The following is a 22766-nucleotide window of genomic DNA, read 5'->3' on the forward strand; positions in this document are numbered from 1 at the left end:
AATGTATATTTTAGATATGAGGATTTATAATTATTTTTTGCATTATTCTCATCTTGGTTTTGTGTTTTGTTTGTTTTTTTTTTGGGGGGGGGGGTTCACAACGTTTCGGCCGATATAACCCCTGGCCATCTTCAGGTGCATTCGTTAAAAAGTTAAAACGCAAATAGCGCTAAGTCTTATAATTATAAATCCTCATTTCCAAAAAATATACATTCATTATATCAAAAAAGAAAAAAAAAACGGAATGAACCCAGATTTATTAAAAAAAAAATGATATGGCGTTATTTGCGTTTTAAATTTCTAACGACTGTGTTCGTTGGGAAAGCAAATAAACCAAACGTTTTTACACTATTCTTTTTTTATTATTTTTTCACTAAATAATTATAAATCCTCATGTTAAAAATATACATTCATCATATCAAAAGTTGTATTAGTTTTTAAACAATACTTTATGTTTTGTGTGAATTAATATTTTCAGTTGGCGATACTTAGACTGATATTACTAATAATTTCGGATGGTCTACTCGATTATAGCTGATGGAACGAAAACAGCTTAGTTTGCATTGATTAAATCTAGGGCTCTGTTCGAAATTCGATATAGATTTCTGGGTTAAAAATAAACCTTTCTGAGTTCGAAAAGATTCAGTTAGAGAAGATCGGCGATTATATCGGCCGAAACGTCGTGAGAATAACATCCAAATAGAGAACCGTCGCATTAACGTTGTAAAACTACAGCCTTAGTAATGTGTTCTTTGCCGATTTCCTTTTTTTCTTCTTTTTTTTCTCAACTAGTCATTCTATTTATGCAAGGTGTCTAATTGAATCCGCATTATTTACGAATTAATTGACAAAAAATATTTTAACGATTAACTTGGCGAAGGATACCAAGTAAATCTAGATATTATGTTCTTTTCAATGTGTAACAATTTGATGGGTTTCAAGCGAATTTCTTCAACGAATATGAGATATTGACTGGGCAACGCCGAAGGTTTGGTGGCCAACGATTATTATGATTATTGAAGTCAAAAAGTTTTGCCGGCTAAAATATGTATTAGAATAATCAAAATATTTAGATACTTATTTAATAGTTACCAAAAATGTTATCATAACGATTTAGTTAGCAACTTAGAAATAATGGCATGTAAAGGACAGCAGGTGATTATCTTGGTGACCTATACTAATGACATTATTAATAGTAGAGATAGTCTTTTTTGGAATGCGTGGAAGTTAGTGTTTAAAGCTTGAAAGAGTTAGAGTTGAGGAGCCGACCGTTTGTGATGGGTTAAAACACCCGGTGAAGCGAGGAGTCCAACGCCCATCAAACATCATGTAGTAACAATTTAGGACCAGCGTTGCAACTTTACAAAAAATAAAAACACTATGGAATAAAAAGTTGCCGATAATAAAACCCGAGGCTCTGTTGTTGTTGTGGAGCATTTCCAAAGCAGTCTTTCTATCAAGACAAGACCAAAAATTAACCATATATGTTTCAGATTGGGCAGATGTTGAAACCCCAAATAAGTGCTAGTCATTCTTTTTGGCGTAAAGATATTTATGTATATTCTTGTCCCGTCATGAACTGTATTTAAATGTGCATACACACACAACAGACTCTAGATTACAGTCACAACGACGGTCAAATAAGTGCTATTCATTCTTTTTGGCGTATTTAAGATATTTATGTATATTATTTGCCCCGCTATGAACTATATTTAATTGTATATGCACAAACTATGAACTTTAGATTAAGACGATCAAAACGCTAGACGGACATAGACGAACACACATATACACACTCGCATAAAATCATGCATGAAGATGGCCGTGTGTTGCTGTGCGTGTGAATTTGTCTCTTATGGACTCCAAAACAGCTGGGCTTATATCTTTTTAATTGGACTCAAATGTATTTTATGTTTCCGGAAATACTTTATATAGGTGTTTTTATATCGGAATGTATCCGATAAGTATCGAAAATCGATCATCGAAAAAAAAAATCCGTTTAAACAAAGAACAGTCGGATTATCAGCAAAGTTAACACCCTTATACAGCCTAACATCACAAGTGCATTTCAGAAGTTTTAAAGCAGAACGGTCCCGCACGTAAAATCAACAGTAGGTTCTTTGATCAGACAGGGGTGTGTTCGAAATAAATGCTTCTGTTTAGAGTACAATTGAACCATGATACTTGAACCTTACATTTTAAACAAGACTTCAAAGTATTATATAGAAATAATTTTATAAAATCAACAGTAGGTTCTTCGCAGCGCAATGTAAACTACAATGTATTATGGATTGCGTCAATGTGAGGCGGAGGCAAATAAAGCTTCCTCCAGGTGCACCGCGGTGGGTACCCAACTAGTACGATTTAATTGGAAAATAGGTGATTTTACAGAGTTTTATAGCATAAGTCTTGTAAATGTAGAGCATTCGTTGATCCTAACTCAATCCAGGACAACGCCAGGTCTCCCTGCTGGTAATAAATTGTACTTAACGATAGGACGACACGTAAGGCATAATAATTTGAAGTAAATTACAAACTTCGGGATTTATGATCTTTTTAAGAACAAATAAACGGGATCTGATACTTGTATCTATTTTTTGCTACAAAAATACAATAGACCTCTACATACGAGGTCTGTTTGTATAATTTAAAAATATCTCTTTTCGAAACGATAATGCTTCAAATTTTATTTCACGAACGAGAAAGGTGCGTCAGTCGAATAGAAATCAAGAATCAACCAAAAGTACTGAATATAATGAACACGGGGCGGGGGAGGTGACATCAAAGGATTTGGTTCATCAATCTCGTACGTGTTACGCACTTCTTTGAATTTATCGGGTTGAATCGCGTATGTAATTAGATTTTTACCAAAAGGTGATTCAGCTTTCACAACGCTTGTCTAACCAAAACTGAATATTGGACAGAATCAATATCGGTGTTATTCACCTCAGAGTTTTCTTAAATAACATCACATAGGCGTTCTCCTGCCTTATTTGCAAGACGCTATCCATGAATGAACTCTGCGTAAATCAGTTATTTATGATGCTATCTGTAATCTTTTGTGAAAAAAACACACACGAACGCACACGCACACACCCACACGCATATATATATATATATATATATATATATATATATATATATATATATATATGGTGATTGTCACATCTTGACAGAAGAAGACCATCTTTCCCTTGCTTTATTGTTGATTACTCATTCATTTTCATGTATTTTTGAAATATTTTTTTATTATATACACATATATACACTTATACACACATACATATATACATGTGGAGATGTGATCAAGATGCATCAATTTCTATTTTCTGTGGGAACGAAGGTGGCTCTTCAGACCAGCCCTGCTCTTACGCAGTCTGTTGCAAAGGTCACACTTAAGCTGAGATTGAGGGATACCAACTGGTGCTGCTCTAATGTGGACGCTCATATGACGCTTCAGGCCTTCACTCTATTTAAAGACAACAGAGCAAACAGAACATCTGTGCCCTGCAATGTTTTCCCCATCAAAGAAAGATTGATCTCCATGTGAACGCTTGTGGCTAGCCAGGCCAGCTTAGGATAAAATCATTTTACCGCATAAATCACAGGTGTGGTTCTGCATGAAATCCTCCGACAGACCTGAAATTTAAACATTTATTTTTAAATGTCAAGACAGTTATAATGATATAATAATCATTATATCACTATCACTGTCTTGACATTTAAAAATTAAATGTTTAAATGTCAACTGTATTTCTCGCGATTAACGGTGGCTGAGTCGGTTTGTTCCTTGCTAATGGAGTCAAAGATGGCTTCGTGGCCAGGTTCGAATCTCCCTACCGGTAGTAATCGTTACACCCTGCACTGATAAAAGTATGAAACACTAGTCCCTGTAGGTATTAAAATAATAAGAGTATATATATATATATATATATATATATATATATATATATATATATATATTGTGTATTTAGGCAACATGTTTTCATTCAGACAAGTATTGTTAAATAGCACGAAGTATTCTTGCTTAATAAGCTTTCTTCGTAGTTTTTCAATTTTTCTAATTGCTTTTCTTATTTCTCGGTTGAATCTGTAAGAAAGTCTCATAGACGTCTTGGTCCATGTGTTTTATTAGTTGTTCTTAGCAAGTACTTTTGACTGAGTTTTCTACAGTCGTCCTCAGGCAGTTCTGATTATTGTTCGTTTAAAATCCGGATGTTCTTATATGCTTCAGTTAAAATTATATTTAAATTTCTTGAACTAACGAAGTGTCTCGTGTGTAAAAATATACGTATATATCGTCAAAGAATGAGAGTTCAATAGAAACGATGTTTTAATTTGAATAAAATAAAATACGCATCAAGTGCGTTTGAAACCAAATCACAACGTAATATTAGGAAAATAAACAAATATTTTACTTGTTTGAAATTCATCACAAATATATTTCAGAAGTAGCCTCCATCTTCAGTGTGTTGGGTTTTTTTTTTTTTCTTCTTCCTTGCCATGTTGTAAATTAGGTGAAAGTTCAAAGATTTCAAAATACAACCGCCAGATACAAAACGTGACTCTATAAAAACAGACTTCTTTCTCTAATGTGGTAAAAACCAAGCTCTTTAAACAACGCACTTATTGAATAAGAAACAACAAAATGGAGTTTCATTCTATATTCAAAAGAAACTTTACTTGTCATCTTCGTTAGTAGCGTGTACGTGAGAGAAACAGTTTAGTAGGTGGAAGTGCTCTTGTGTAAAGATAGATTAAATATATTGCCGGCTTGTTAGGGATAGAAAAGTTCCATGTATACGTGTTAGTATAGCTAGTAGTCATCGAGACGAAGGAGGCTGGTTAAATAGTGATGAAACGAAGGAGGCCGGTTTAATAGTGATGAAACGAAGGAGGCCGGTTAAATAGTGATAAAATGAAGGAGGCCGGTTTAATAGTGATGAAATTTGCCTGTTAATGCGATTACATGAAAAGTGCTTGAAAAAATTTTAAAGGGTGTTTTTATTTAACGGATAAGAATTTGCCAATTGATATCCTAGACACTGTTCAATTTTGTGACTAGTTTCGTGATTAATATCATCAATCATGGGATGTCTACGTTTAGTGTAAATGGTTTTCTTTAAATCTTTTCATGCTTTTTTTACATAGGGTCACCACTCATCAAGGCCCGGAGGGCACTCGAGGATAAGGCTTACTAACTGTACAGTAGTCAGTGGAATAATAAAGTAATCGTTAGCAGTGGAAATTTGGTAAATTGGATTACTTAAGGGGACGGTTCATCTAGAATTTGTTTACGTTGGACTTGAAGACAGTGAAACTGTAGTCAGATGGAAAACAGGCAAACGGAATAGAGTTCCATAGGTGTGCAGTTCTAAGAAAGAAGTTTTGTTCATGGAATCTACGTTTTGGTTTAGGCACAGATAAAGAGTAGAGAAAATTATTGACAGTGGTTTCAGCTAGACGATATATATATATATATATATATATATATATATATATATATATATATATATATATATATAGGGGGTGTAAGAATAAGTAGGTTTGAATACACTTTTAAAGATTGTGGTAAGCTGGTTGATGGTCATCGTACTTGATACACTGGCTTTAGGTTTTGGTTTCGATGTCACTTTTACTATGTTTTTTTTTTACTTACAAGAAATGAACTGTTTAGAAAAAGCATAATATTTGCATGCATATGTCTCAGTTTTTGTATGAATTACAATGTCATATTTATCCATATTTTACGATCGGGCAACGCCGAGCGGCTTGCTAGTATAAATATAAATGTATGCATCTGCATTGTTGTTTTATTGCCTGTAAGTTTTATGTATTAAGTATAATTAACTTTTTCTTTTTTTCTTTTCCATTGTTTTCTGCTTTAGCTTGGTTAATTCACCCAAGTAGCGCTGTCGACCGTCGGCATTCACAAACCAAGTAGTTCGGCAACGCAGCCCTCGCTACTGTGCGAACGTGAACCCTTTTTTCGAGCACACGATGTCTAAATACTCTTGGATTTTACCGATTTTCACATGGCTAGCCTTTTTAAAAGGTAAGTGGAATTACTTTTTTAAGTCATATCCACAAACTAACTTTTTAATTCATTTATTTATTTGTATATTTAGTAAGAAGAAACGCCGTACTTTCACAGAATTTGGAGTTTTCTTAACTCACGTGACGTGTTCTCTTTATTATTTTTTTTTCATTCAATCTAGCCAAAATATCGGACGATAGAATACCTTTTAGTCTAGCTCCCACGGATTGCTGTTTGGGTTCTGATTATTTAATATAATTTTTATCTATAAACGTATTGCATAAAAAAAACACACTTAGACTTGTGCACATACCCCAACCACTCACCTTCTGACACGATGCAAAAAAGAGTCCATGCACTGCCTGCCAAACTTCAACGTCGAAGCATTGATTAATTCCAATTTGTTTTCCATGTACTTGAACAACATTTTATCCGAAGAACTTAATCTGTTTGTAAACTATTAACGAAAATACTCCGACGCACCTGAACACCAGCAAAGTTCCAGCCCTTCACTCTAGAGGTTCCTTGATACCCGAAGACTGTCTACGCTAATAGATTTTTGTATCGGACAGCTTATGTACGGCGTTCCGTTTTTCTATTCTTGTCTTTCCGATAGTGCTAAAATGCAGAAGTTTAAACGCAATGTGATCTAACATCTTGCTGACCCAACTTCCCACCCAGTACACTCCTATAAATCTGGCTCCTATCAGAGTAGTCTCTTACTTATGTTGCAGTATTCTTTGTTTGAAGTGAATAAAAATAGAAATACAATTCAGACAGTAGTAGCGATTACAAACTTGATAAAACTAGAACAGAGTCGCTTCTTGTACGGAGACGTTCTTTTTATATTAACGGATAAATCAACATTTATCAAAAATTAATACAATTCGATATCTTCCTATTTTATATGCATACTAAAATTTACTTAAATTACATGATTGCAAGGTATTTTTTATAAATCTATATATTTATACAATAACCTGTGTGTTATTTTCTGTATTACGCTAATATCCGGGTCGTTTAATTGTTATGTACTCCCATTTCTTGTAATAAATAATTTTACCAAGAATTCTCCATAGGTTTTTGTTTCGGTTTCGATTATAGCTAATGTCAATCCAATAATCTATTTTTTATAAATAGTTTTATAAACAATTGCTCATAAGTTTTGGTTTCGGTTTCGATTTCAACTGGTGATACCTTACTTTTTAAATAACTTTATTAAGAATTCTTCATAAGTCTTTGTTTCGGTTTAAATTATAGCTGAAGGAACTAGAACTATAAGTTTTATATATATATATATATATATATATATATATATATATATATATATATATATATATATACTAGCAAAAGTACCCGTCGTTGACTGGGTTCAAAAACAGCCTACAGAAAATGGACTCTGATTTATAAAAGTATGATAGGTTATGAAAAGGAAGGGTAATAAATTTTGGTTGAATTTCACCAAGACTATGGGAGAACGTTGATAGCGTCAACCTTTATTTAGCAAAAGAGTCTGATTGAGTTGTTACGCCATTCCAGGTTGTCAGACACTGACTAGATTAACTCCGGCGAGTATTTCCTGGGATCCAAATCCGATCGACAGGAATCTTATAAAAAAGAATCAATTAGAACCACCCTAAAAAATAAACTGGACATGTTATAATTATAAAAGACATGAAAACAACATATTATTTTGAAAAAAACCTGTATGTATATATATATATATATATATATATATATATATATATATATATATATACTAGCAAAAGTACCCGTCATTGACTGGGTTCAAAAACAGCCTACAGAATATGGACTCTGATTCATGAAAGTATGATAGCTTATCAAAAGGAAGGGTTGTAAATTTGGATTGAATTTGGGGGTATCAAAACCACACCAAAATATGATGAAAGTAAAAATAAAATAGATAAACCCCATAATTTATTATACCATATCTGTTCACACTGAAGCATTTATCACAATATTCTGTGGATCTATATTAAAAACCTTGTTAAACTTTGTGACATATTTCCATTCTATGGAGGTCAGGTGCGAACGAACACTCCATAATTTTATTATACCATATTTCTTCAAACTGAAACATAATTATCAAAGTATACTTACGCAGATAGATGTGAAAAGTCTTTATTAAAGTGTGTGCCTATTTCTATTCTATGGAGGCCAGCCGCGAACGCAGACCCCACAATTTTATTATACCATCCCTATTTAAGTTAAAACATACTTATCAAAGTAGTCTTGTGTACATCTATATCAAAAACACTTTTAAACTTTTTTTTTAATTTTTTTTATTTCCATACTTTGTGGACCAGGCGCGAACGCAAACCCCACAATTTTAATGAACCACCGTTCTGCCAGATCAAACATACCCATTCCTGTGTCTCGATACATCTATCATTATATGTAATCAGTTTTTTTTTAAATAGTCAACCATATAGGAGCCTATTCGTGACCAGACACACACACAGACATTCAGCCTTATATTATAGATATATAGATATACATATATATACAGATATATACATATATATACAAATATATACATATATATATATACATGCATATATATACATATATATATAACTATATACATATATACATATATATACCCATATGTATATGTACATATATATACATATATATGCATATATATACATATATATAAACATCTTCTGTTTATAATAGTTTATTTTTGAAAAATAAAAAAAACTTACCGCTATTGCATTATAAGTGTTTTGCCATAATTATCGATAAATTTGCACTAAACAGATACAAAAATACTTAGTTATATTCAAATTTCGATATATTTTTTTAATTTAAACGCGAAGAAAAAACATTTGGGACGCTGAAAACGTACATGGCAAAACAAAACGTTTTATTGTCGCGTTGATTATTTATTTGTAACGCAATTTAAAAAACATATTTTCGGGGTTATTTATTTATGCTGGTAGTGTAGAAGAAAATGTATGAATGTTTTTTAGGAGAGGTGTATTAAAAAATGGAGAATAATTTTTTTTAAAAAAGAGGAAGGCGGTGGCTGAATCGCCGTTGTAAAATGCTATTATGGTTGTCAACGGGTTGAAGTAGATTTATTTGTAAGAAAATTGCGTTACAATATATTTGGACGTTTAAATAGAGGTAGATCAAACTCTCTCGCATTACATGTGAATAAACGCCACTGTGGAACGCATCGCTGAATAGTTGATAGCTCCGTGTATGAGTTTATGTAGAGACAGAGAAATATACTGTTTATGTAGAAGGACGATGCTATCATCAGAATTTTTCCAACGATTTACATGAAACGCTAAATTCTGTTTAAACGCTGAATTAAAGATAATCGCATAACCAACGTCATTTAAAACAACATTTATTTGCTATCATTGTTTTTTTTGTTTTTTTAACTCATATCTTGAATTGAACAACAACAAAAATAACAATATATATATATATATCATTGCATTTTTGAATTGAAACAACAACAAAAATAACAATATATATATATATATATCATTTTAATTGAAACAACAACAAAAATAACAATATATATATATATCATTTGAATTTTTGTTTTTTAACTCATATCTTGAATTGAACAACAACAAAAATAACAATATATATATCATTTGAATTTTTGTCTTTTAACTCATATCTTGAATTGAACAACAACAAAAATAACAACACATATATATATCATTGAATTTTTGAATTGAAACAACAACAAAAATAACAATATATATATATCATTTGAATTGGAACAACAGCAAAAATAACAATATATTTATATCATTTGAATTGGAACAACAACAAAAATGGCAATATATATATATATATATATATATCATTTGAATTGAAACAATAACAAAAATAACAATATATATCATTGAATTTTTGTTTTTTTAACTCATATCTTGAATTGAACAACAACAAAAATAACAAAAACTATGAAAAATTAAAAAAAAATGTTTGTCTTTTATCAATTGTTTGATATTCATAAAAATAAATATTCACTCGTTTAACTTGACGTTCAGTGAGTGTTATTTTTATTTTCTTTATTTTCTTTTTTTTAAGTTTCATAAAAATTGTTTGATAATTATTTATTCTGTTTTCTTGCAAACAACACAAAGAATATTGTTTTAATTTTATTTTCCATTAATTTGTCGTTTAATAATGTTCGGAATTACAAAGATAATTTTTTTCTATTAAAAAAAAAAATTTGCCAGTGTTTGTGTGAAACAAAATATCAGAAGTTCGGTATATTCCGACATTTTACTTAAAGTACCAGTGAAAGTTCCGACGATAGCACGTTCTTTATCTTACATAAGCACCAAAAATATTTTTTAAAAAACATGTCATTTTAATATCAGGAATGGTTACTATTCTTTTGACTACATAATAAAACTCACATTTATCTGATTGGGAGGAGGGGAAGACAGGGTTATTTTTTCTATAAAAGATCTACTTACGTTCAGTTCCAGTCTGTTGAGTGTAGGGTGTCAACTACAAACGCATGAGTTCGTCAAATATAAACGAATATTAATGCTGCTCTCCCTAATACTAAGATTATCTCTTTACATCGTCAACGCTCAGATTCATTCTTTACTCTAGTTGGTCCCTTAAGCAAGTTCCTATGATTTGATAAGCTGCTAGAACTGATTGTTACTCCAGATCTAACTATCTTTTATGTATTCTGTTCAGTAATTCCAATCCTCTCACGATATCAACAGTGAAGGGGCTGGATTTTGCTGCGTATCAGTTTATTCGCGGTATTTAAATTGAATAAGGTACTAGTGTTACGAGTTCGAGAGAACACATTTCATTAAAAAAAACTTGTAAAAAAGGACACAGAGATGCAACATTGCGGCGAGGGGACAGGTGTTTGACATAAGTATCTAGTGCGGGATCTATTAAATTGAAGACTTTTGAATACTAGGTTGGTGCAAAACATACTGTCGTTTTTATATATGTAGTTGAACGTAAAAAAACGACAATTTTTTACACCAACCTAATACCTTATCAGCCAAGCAGTCATTTTTACTTTTTTTTACATTTCACAATATTATGTCAGCATTCTATCCACGCACTCGTCCCCAAATTCGAAAGAAATGACCTTTTAATATTTTCATCAACAAAAGGCTAAACGTCGTTTCACCAAATGCGTAGAGTGCACATGAGCGTTATCGTTAGTAAGAGATCGAAAGGCATTCAACAAACAAAGGTGTTTATTACATACGTGCGCGGTCGCTCGTTTTTCATTCCTTTTATTATTGCTTTTCAATGTGTGGGCCATGGTCACGTTGTGGTTGTTGATCATCTGTTTAATGCATGGAAACACAATGGAGATTAACTGGGTTTTCAATGGTTTTATTCAGATAATTTGCTCTTTGTAAGAAAGGCCACGTAAATGGTTTCTTAATTAATTTCCATACCAAGTCCTTAAATCGTCGACCCTATATTCACTCAGATTCTCTCTAGATCTTCAGAACACATATTATATCGTCTCTCTCGCTTTCTGATTCAAACTGCTCGAAATTCTGTTTTCTCTCCAGAACACGTGACGTTATTTCTATGTAATATCATTCGCCGTCTGCATTTCTAGCGCGTTTTCTATTTGAAAGTAACCGTTGACTCTCTCTGCTCCAATCGCCTCTTTGTCGTTAAGTTATCCTGACATGTACTTATGTATCCCTCGCCAAAATTCATACTAGTAAACATAATCTCTACTTACTGGAGTATGGTCCCAATATGTAAAAACCTTGCAAACTTTTCGTCTCAGCTAATATCGCCCCAAGTACGCAACAACAACTCTAGACAATTTGCTTGCCTCGGATAAAATATTTAACAGAGATTTATCTTGAAATGTGAGGACTAAAAAAGAGAAGTGAGAGTTGCGAGGTTGCCGAAATTAAACCCACGGTACACTTAAATTCCACAGTAAAAGCGTTTCAGGAGATCAAAAATAAAGCAACCTCTTCCGAGGGTGTGGTAATACCTAGGAGGGGGTATGCCTTCTTACCTGAAGTATACGTTATTATAATAAACAGCATCGGATGTTTCAAGTCATCATTGGATGATATGAGAATATTCGCCTAATTTTATGTACCTGTCATAAAAGATTACATGATACCAGATAACATAAACTAAATAATGCCTTAAGTATGGGCTAATTAGAATGTCATTTATTAGTTCAGTTATATAATGCTTAGAATTTTTGTTAATGGGCTTGGAGATAAGGTTTCAAATCTAAGTCGAATCATACAAAGGACTAAAATTATTGTACTTGTGCCATTTTGCCTTGAAATTATAATGTAAAGAGTCAAGTGTACGTGGAGTCATCCTGGAAAAATAGTTGCACTGCTTTCTACTCTTAAGTGCAGTGACTAATGAGAACGGAACCTTAGGGTCTCTCTCAACTATGGTCAATAACTTCAATTTTACTTTTATATTGTAATAGCTATTACTTCTTAATATCAGGTGTACTTAATAGCGTCTGCGCGTCTACAATTTCTATGCGACAAACTCTACTGGCCTAGTAGTAAGAAATGAACATTGACCTGCACATGCTCTATGACTATCCGACTCATTCATACAATATGTCTTATTTTTAATATATTTCAACTTATTCAACCAGAAATAGACCAGACTAAAAGCTTTTAGCTCAAAGGCACTGTTCAACAATCGGACGCCGCCTGCCGGAAGTCAGAGCTATAACGCAGTAAATGCTGACATTTTTCTTGCATAAAAGAAATTTCATTTTAAGAAAGAAAAAAAAACATTAGATAGATAAATACAATGAACAAATGATAACTAAATGTTAAAAGTAATCCCTTGTTATTTAACTTCGACCAACGCTGCGTTTCTGAAATTTCGTTATTTTCTTTTTGTTTATTCATTTTTATTTTTATTTTTTTTTTTTTTTAGTTCTTGAATAATTCTGGTGTGTCAATTTAGAATAGACAGGATTGGTGCCTTTAGATTCGGAACCAATATGGAGCTGATCATGGTGAATCAGCGATCGATTGTCAGTTTTGATCAAGATCGAAGTTAAAAGGTTGCAGTTCGATAACCGTGATTAAAATGAATGTAAAATGAAATCTCTGTTGGAGAGTGCAATAGTCTGACATATTCAATTCTTAACAAAAAATTCCACTTGCTTCTTTTTGCCTTCATTTTATTTTTTTTTTTTTTATTCTGCATTCTTGATCGTTTTTTATTATATTTCTGAATTATCTCCCTTTTATCTTCTTTGTCTTCGTTCCTTTTACTTTTCTTTTTTTTACTTCTTAATTCTTTCTTTTTTTTACTTGGGAATCACCACTTATTATTAAGGCCCGATAACTACTCGAGGATAAGGGCTAATTAATGTAAGGTGGTAGTTTAATAATCATTAATGGTGTAAATTTGATGGAATTTGATTATTTATGGGGACGGCTCAAGAAGAATTTGTCTACATTGGATTCTAAGGCCGCTATATTGTATTCAACCAGGAAGCAGTCTAGCGGAACAGTGTTCCACAGGTGGGTAGTTTTGGGAGAGAAGCTTTGTTCGTGGAATCTACGTTTAGATTTAGGCACAGATAGAGAGTGGGGTAAGTTTATGTAGTGGTTGTAGCTATTCTCTGCAGCTTCTTCTTCTTCTTCTTCTTCTCCTTCAAGTAGCCATGAATTTTTTTACTCCCTTTTAATCTTCGTTGTCTCCTTGTTGTTCATTTTATATCATCGTCCTTCTATATTTTCTACGTTTTTCCTTTACCTCTGATTATTTTCTTCGTCTTCTTGATTTTATTGCTCGGCGTTTTTTTTTTTTCTATTTCATCTCCTTCTTCTTATTATTTTTCTTCTGCTTTATTCTATTCTGTTCTTCATTTTCTAATTCTCATTTCTTCTTCGTCTGCTTCTTCTTTCTCTGATTATTTTTCTTCTTTCTTCTTCTATTTAATTTTTTTCATTCTCATATTTCTCGTTCCTTCTGCTTCGTCTGCTGCCTCTTCTTCATTTTCCATTTCACTACTACTAATACTACTACTACTACTACTATTACTTATAATAATAATAGTTTTGCTTTGTGTAATGTTTTAATTGTTTATCTTCTTCTATTATTGTGTATCTTCTTCTATTAATGTACTTCTCTTTCCACACGATTACTACTGGTGTCTCCTTTCTACAATAACTTCTACTTCCGTTTTTTTTTTTGCATTTGTCTTCTTTTTCTATTTCTCTTCTCTTTGTTATTCTTGATTTGTTCCCTTTTTTTACAATTTTACTCGTACTTGTCTTTCTCCGTCTCTCTCCTATTCTTTCTCTTCCCGTTTTTACCCTTTCTTAGTTATCTTTTACTTTCGAATTTTCTCATTTAATTATTTGTTTCATTCATTTTCTTTAACTTTACTTACTCTATATCTTTGTTCTTTCTTTTCGTTTTTTTTTCATTTGTTTCCAATTCCCTTCATCCTTTTTTTCGTTTACTTTTATTTTCTTCTTTTTTTTTCATTTTCATTTCTTATCCTCTACCTCCTCTTCATCCTCATCCTACTGCCACACCTCCTACTTCTACTTCTCCCACTTTTTATCCACTTCCTCTTTCCTGTCACCATTCTATGCCCCATCATTCCACCTCTCTTTTTTTCTCTCCTTCGTCATCTACCTGTTCCTCTTCGGTTTTCTGTATTCCATTCGCCCTCTTTTTTTGTTGTTATTGTTATTATCTCTTGCATCCTTACGCTTTAGCAAACAAATGATCGAAATATGCTTAAAGGTTTGGAAATACGTCGGATTTTATTTAAAATTCAAATGTAGTTAAAATACGATCTTGCTGAACACTTAAAGATGGCAACTTTAGATTGCTTGGGGACGTATTTTATGAAGCAACATACAGACACATACACACATACGCACACACACGCACACATCTCTACTTATATATAAAAGGCAGTTTCTGTGTGTGTGTGTCGAGTTCGTTCTCTATGGACTCAGAAACAGCTGGGCCTATTTTTTAAAATTCAGCACAAATGCAGGTTATATGTCTGGGAGTGTTCTTAGATAGCCTTTGTATCGGAATGCTCTCCGATAAGTATCAAAACTCGATATTCGAAAAAAATCCCAATAAAGAAGGAACAGTTCAATTTTGAGAAAAGTTAGCACTCAGATAATATATATTATATCACAGATGCATTTCAGAGGTGTTATCACTACACACTTATAAAGGTCCTGACGTTTAAAATCAACGGTATATTCTTTGATAAGACGGGGGCGCGTTTGAAATAAATGTTTCTATTTATTTATTTCTAATTGAAACATGATTTTTGCATTTTAAACTTTGATCCAAGCCATTATATAAAAATAATTTTCGAAAATCAGCTGTGGGTTCTCTACAGTGCAATGTAGACTGCAATGTTTTGTGGACTAAGTCGCTACGAGGGGATATATGAAGCTTTTTTTCCGATGTACGGCAGTGGGTCCCTGACTAGGGAATGCAATCAATCGATTTGACTGAAAAATAGGCAATTTCCCCGATTTCGATGACAATAAAAATATTGGAAGTGGGAAAAATTTGTTAATCCCCCTCATTTAATCCCGGGCAACATCGGGTTACTCTGCAAGTATGTAATAATTATTCTGATTATTCAAAATACGAGTCATTCAACGTTTGTTGCCTAAAGAGTTCTTATTATATGCGTTCATGTATTACTAAAGCATATAGTAACGTACATGTTAAAAACATTTTAGTTGCAGGTGAGACTTATGTTTGAAAAAGATGTCTTCTAAATGTCATAACCAAATCTAATTCACAATTAACTAAACAAGTCACGTATTTCTATTTATCTCCCCTCCCATATCTCCCTCTCTCTCTCGCTCTCGCTCTCTCTTTCTCTCTCCCGCTCTCTCTCTCTCTTTCTGTGCATTTAATCATGCCCTCCTGTACTGTAATGGTTTTTAATGTCTCTGCGAATATTGCAAGAGAGATTTCCAGCTCATTTACATATATTGCAAGTGTCCTGATAAAAGATTAATTTAGAAGCTAGGAGAGGATGAATCCCCTTGCTGCTTCGGTTGCTTGGAAAGTTGAGTAGAAAAATACCAGAATCAGTTCTTGATAATCAGCCCGGCAGGTGCGGAGCCAGGAACTGACCCAGTACCTGTCGGACTGGGATAAGATGTATGGGTATCACCCAGGAGGTCCACCCACCAAGGCCTTGCCACCCAGCTTTCGGGTAGGATAAGTTTATTGCTTGCTGCCTGAGGCGCCCCGACCGGGAATGCCGACGGAGATGTTCAGGCAATTTTTGTCAGCCAAGAGTGCCTCTCCTTTAGGGGAGCTTGCTTGACACCCCACTTTATAGACCTAGTATCACATAATGCTGTGGTGAGCAGCATTTAAATATCTAGTCATCAAATATACCATGGCATCTTGCTTGTCAGCATATCAATATATCTTGTATTTTTAAACACATACATGAGGGCCCTCATGCCAGACCGTTTGACCGTGAAACACGAGTATCATAAGATGGAATCCTTATTATATAGTACGCAGATAACACACACAAACATATATATATATATATATATATATATATATATATATATATATATATATATATATGAAACGAACATCAGTGTGTCTGTCAGTTCGTTCCCTATGGACTCCTAAAAGACTGGGCTGATTTTTATGAAATTTCGCACAAAGGTAATTTATATGTCTGACAGTGTTCTTAGTCAGGGTTAATCGGAATGTCATCGATAAATATCGATAATTGATAATCGAAATTGTCCGATGAAAGAAGAATGAGCTATTCTGACCAAAGATGACACCTTACATATCCTAACATCACAAGTGTATTTGAGAAGTTTTAAACTTTTATTCAAGCCGTTGTCACTGCAAAGCAGTAAGGCCAGGCATATGAAATTAATCCTATGTTCTTGGATATGATAGGGACGCGTTCGAAATCAATGTTTCTGTTTCTGCTTAGAGTACAATTAAAGCATAATCCTTGACTTTTGTATTTTAATAATTTAATTCAAACCATTATGTATGAAAATATGTTATAAAATACACAGTAGATTCTCTACAGTGTAATGTATTGTGGACTAATTCACTGTGGTGAGACATGTGAAGCTGCCTCCCGATGCACCGCGATGGGTCCTCAACTAGAGCAGGCAATCAATCGATTTCATTGAAAAATGGGCGATTCCACTGATTTCAATAACAATAAATATATGCGAGCGTGAAACATCGTCGATCATCATTCCATCCTGGGCAACGCCAGGGCTCCCTGCTAGTATATGTATAATGCTAAACTCCTTTCTGATGAGCAGTATCGATTTAAGCAACACCGTCATCCTACTGGTATATTAACATCCATAGCATAACGCATTTACGATACACTGGACAAAGCTGCTATGGCTAAAGTGAAACCAGTTAACAAGGTCTGCTATGAAGGTTTTCTCATGAAACCGAACTCGTGTTGTTTTACTGGACAAATCTATATGTTTATAACAGTGAGAATGTCTGTGTGAGAACACTTCTCAACCTATACACTCAACGAATTTTTAATCTACCGACGTGAAATTTGGTATATATATTATTCAGACATGTGGAAAATGTTTTTATATGATTTAATCCGGAAAAGGGGGGGGCAAAATTAAAGAATTGGTACGTTGGAGTCATCAATTTTTATCTGTTTTCAACATTTTTGTGAATAGGCATGCGTGAATTATTCACATGTCTTATATTAAGCATAAGCAGGTTCGAAAACACTTTTTTAAATAGTGTGTCACGCTGGTCGAATGGTTATCATACTTGAGTAATTGTTTTTAGGTTTTGGTTTCGATCGCAGTTCGATTTTTTTTTTTTTTACTTACAAGAAGTGGACTGTTTAGAATAAAGATAATCCTCGCTTGCACATGTCTAAGTTTCTGCATGAATTAAAATATAATATTCATGCGTATTTTAAGACCGGGCAATGCCGGGCAGCCTGCTAATATTTAATATACTTAGGTTTTTTTCTTAGCCAAAATAAGGTTCATTTTGTCTTCAGTCGCCGTACATTTAAATAACGTGACAGTAACCCGGCTGCGCTCATTGCTTAATCCTTTATTATTTCTTAATTTTAAAAACGATATCTCGAGTAAATTATGTCCAAGATGAATATATTTACCACGCTCTGTTCTCGATATGTGAATAAAACGGACACACACGTATCCAAGGTAATGGGTGAATCTTTAGAAAATGGCCTTCAGTTTGTGGTGGAATATAGACGTAAACGGGTGGTAAAGTTTAATGCGTTTCACTGGCAAATTGTGTTGTTTGTAGTGAATGAAAGTATTTTCTTTGAAATCATAAATAAGTTTGAAAAAAATATTATAAAGTGCTCAATCGTAAGTTTTATAAGAACTAATGTAAAAGATTTTATTTGAAAATAATAGAGTTTTTGTTTGTTTTACGGGGCGTTTCATTGGTCTTACGAAGGCGGATCACATGTTATGACGAACAAAATAAGTTGACGCCGTCTGCCTTGAGTCGATCAATTGAGTTTTCTCGAATTCCTCACGTACTGAACGTTTCTGAAGACTTTGTCTGACCATGTAGGACGGTTTCGACCCCATCATCGAAATGTCAAAACTATCAAAATTACGTACCCTAAAGAGCCATACAGAATAAACTCGGTATCCGTATCACTGCTCAGTAATCTAGCATTAAGCATGGCGAATATCTAAAACGAAGATGCAAAACCGAAGATTTTGTAATCAGTTGGCATATTTCACCTTTTCGCTATTTTCGCTTATCTTGAGGTATAGTAATTCATGACTAGGGCTATGACAACAGCATATTCTTTTCATTGTTTTAACTCTCGAGTATATATTCGACACAGTTAGAGACTTAATCAACCAAGAATCACATCACTACATATAACAGCATATAAGATATCAATAGATACGCACTCGAGAGTCAAAACAATAAAACAAACACTATCTTGTTGTCTATTCATCCCTATTCATGACACCTATTTTTGTTCACATTCACACTAGCGATTATCTAGAGAGCTCCATGCACTTTTACCAATTTCTGTGCTTTACACTAAGTAAAAGTTCAATTTCCTTGCTAAAGATCTCAACCAAGAATTGGGTTTGGTTTGATTTAGTTTGTTTTTGTTTTACGGCAATCAACCCTTTTCAAGTTATTTAATGCTGAATGCAGTTATTCTGAAGAAACAATCTTTTTATAGAATATATATTTTTTTAAGTCGGTTTCTATTTAACCCATAGTTGGGACTCTAATAGGTACTACCACTCCGGGTCAAGGTGAACCTGGGAGCAATGACAATTAACGGATGGATCCACACTCCCCAAAGCCCGCAAGCTGCAACATCACCATCGGATATAATTTAAGGTCATGGCCAGCACCCAAGAATTGGGAGCAAGAGAGGTGGCGACTAACCGCTAACACATTGATGGAATTATTCGCATTTATTTTAGTACGCTGGAAAATTCGACGGTAGAAAGCAAACCTCGCAGAAAGAGTTCATTATTTTGGAAAGTCGTTAAATTATGTTAGGTTTTCAGTAAATAGCAGAAATTATTGATCAGACATACGAGGCAAAGCAAAAAAGCTGCTCTTAACTTGTGAGTAAAATATTTATACTAATATGTGTACAACTTTGGTTTCATTCGAAAATTAAATTCATTACTAAAGACAATCTTTTATTTTACTATCTAATTTACAAACGTGTTCATACCCATCATATATATATACATGTGTGTGTGTGTGTTTACACAGAGTGAAACGATAAAATTGTCGCCCTAGAAAAGATCACATGATTCCATTTCAGTTTGATGAAAACCGGTTTTCTTTTATGCTGTAAATCATCTACTAGATAGCCAGTTGTGTACAAATTCTAAGAGCGATGGAAGGATTCTATCATGTTTGAAAGTGATGCAATGTTCAACGAGCGAGAACGGAAATGAGCCGATGTACAACTCATTCTCTCTTCCGATTCAAGTTATGAAAACAGGACTATTACCAGCACTTTAAAAAATGCATCGCTGGATTGCCATGAATAATAGGGACGTGATGAAAACAAAGTTTCCTGCCACGGTTATGGTCTTTGGTGTGGTTTCAAGTGAGGGTCACATCATGCTATCTCACATCTTTAGAGTCGGCTTGAAAGTTAATATCAAAGTGCTGAAGAGCGTGGTAGTATCTTGGTTCAATCAGGTGGCAGCTGGCATACCCTGGGTGTGGCAGTAAGACTTGTCGTCGGCCCACAAGTCCAGGGAGATAAGGTTTGGCTTCAGGAGTGCTACGACTTTGTACCCTTCTCTTACTGACTCCTCTCTCCTGATCTGAACCTGCTGGACTACTTCGTTTGATCATACGTCCAGAACATCACCAACATAACCTGTTATAACACCAAAGCCAGCTCGATCACTACCATCCGCCGAGTATTCGCCGAGCTCCTACAGTCGCTTGTGGAAATGGCATGCTCCTAGTTTCGGGCCCTTATCGAGGCAATGATCGAGACTGAAGTTGACTACGTTGAATATATGTCAGCTCTACTACATAATCAAGTCACTTGAATTGACTTTTTTTTTCAATAAAACTGTTAAAATAAAGTTATAGTGTTGTTTTCTTTAGGTCGACACTGTTATCTTTCCACCCTATATATATATATATATGTATATATATATATATATGCTATTTTAAAATACATTTTAGAATGTTTTACCTACAACCTAGTGTGTCATGTTTATGCAATCATCAGTGTAGGAAGTGATAATTACACTTGTCAACAACACATTTATTGTTGAGGAGTAATCTCATGCGCTTAATCCAAAAATCACATTGGTTTTGCTTAAGCACATCAACTTTTTTAGCTATGGTGAGATGTCGATTTTTACGTTTTTGTTCACACGTACGCACGTGTGAAGCATGTTAGAAGTTGGTAAAAATACAATGTTTTGATTGGAAAGGATTATTGTAATTGCATGAAATATTTAGATCGATAATTCTGTGTTATTATATAGAAAAAAGGAATCCGTTTGACGTAATAAAACCTCAAAATCTTCCAAAACTTCGTTCCCAGCATGCACGAAAAAGAACTGGCATCTCCTCGAGGAATTGGTACTTTGCAAAGAAAGAAACGTCATCGACGAACCTCTGGTGGACAGAGGGAGAATACTGTTTCCATCATGCTGCACATCAAGCTTGGTCTAATCAAGCAGTTCGCCCAGGCTCTTGACAAAGATCGTGACTACTTAACTTACTTTCGCCAGATTTTTTATGATTGACTATGGAGAAATTGAAAGCTGGCATCTTTGATGGTTTTCAGATCCAGCAGCTCATCAGAGATCCAGAGTTCGAAAACTTAATGAACGAAATGGGACTGGAAGCGTGGAAGGCATTTGGTCTAGTAGTGAATAACCTTTTTTGACAACAATAAGGCCAGAAACTATGCAGAACTTCTCAACAGCATGCTGTCTGCTTTCAGAAACCTGGGCGGCAACATGAATATCAAGATGCACCACCCATTTTCAGTATGGACCGGTTTCCTCAGAACCTGGCTTCAATGTGTGACCAACGAGTGAAGAAATTCTATTAATACATGAAGTAGATAGAGATTAGGCACCAGGGTCTCTAAGATGCAGGTATGATGACTCATTAATGTTCGAATATAAATAATGACCTCCCTGTAGCTGAGCATTTCAGGAGTTCAAATAAATGGAAATTCAATCTTTGGAGTTTGAACAATGGTTAAGCAATATACAATTTACGTATACTTTCCTTTATCAAAGCCGACCATTCGGTTTATAGTAAACGATGCTTTGACATGGGAATCAATATAAATCGTTGAGAAAACATTTTTTCTCTTAAAAACGTATTTAAGAGCTGTGTTAACAAAATTCAGCTGATTATGCTACAAAAATCTAATCGATTTTGCCACAAGATCTGATTATTTTCAATTCCTGATTCATGTGAATCAGTTGAAAAAAATCTTGACAAGATTCGAAATTGTTGCCCAGTGGAATTATTTATACATTGTATGTTAATTAGTGTTAAAAACTTAAGCGATTTTGTGACTGTGATAGACACAGAGAAGACCTACCTCAGAAACAGGCGAGAATCTGTCTCGGCAGCAGGCTGAAAGACAGAATAAAAAGAGGCCAAGATGGCGGCTGTTGTCTTTAAAGCCTCCGGTCACGCGTGAATCTCGAGCAGTCTCGTGTGACATATGCAAATTGGGTGTGCCCGAAAGATTATAAAAGACGAGTCGCTGGGACGAGTGGGAGAAGTGTTTAAGACATGCGAATAGAGAACGTCGACGTGTATCTCGTGTTGTGAACAACGAACTCTACTCGGCTCAACTTGTGTCTAGAGAACCTCTGCTTGACGTTTTAACCAAAAAGTTTTGTTGCCTTGCATTAGACAAAGACTTCTGATACAGTGACAAAGTCTTTTTTTTTTTTAATTAATTTAACACAAAAACCTGACTGCATGATTCAGTAGCGAAAAAATACCCTAAATAAATTATAGAAATCTAGACAATATTCAAAAGGTAAAAAATTGTTGCCCACTGTTATTACTGGTCGGGAGACTCGAACCTAGTTACAAAGCAAATCTATTAACTTCTTTCGCTAGCATCGTTATTACGGGCCACCGGCAATTAACACGTGAATGGAAGGAAATTGAGTACTTGTGAATGTTGTGTGGCTGCCGTTCACAG

General features: G+C 34.0%; 1 protein-coding gene across 1 annotated transcript in view; it reads left to right on the forward strand.

Moving 5' to 3' along the window:
• Positions 1-5543: 5543 nt before the first annotated feature.
• The window catches only part of LOC145246694 (neuronal acetylcholine receptor subunit alpha-7-like), a 298339-nt gene continuing 281116 nt past the window's right edge, over positions 5544-22766 (forward strand). The window contains exon 1 of the mRNA XM_080108417.1: positions 5544-6055. Within this exon, the coding sequence (XP_079964543.1) occupies positions 6001-6055 (55 nt within the window). The 5' untranslated portion in view covers positions 5544-6000. The remainder of the gene's footprint in view (positions 6056-22766) is intronic.

Source organism: Euprymna scolopes, chromosome 24, assembly GCF_053919585.1.
Source record: "Euprymna scolopes isolate OS-2025 chromosome 24, ASM5391958v1, whole genome shotgun sequence".
Lineage (NCBI taxonomy): Eukaryota > Metazoa > Mollusca > Cephalopoda > Sepiida > Sepiolidae > Euprymna > Euprymna scolopes.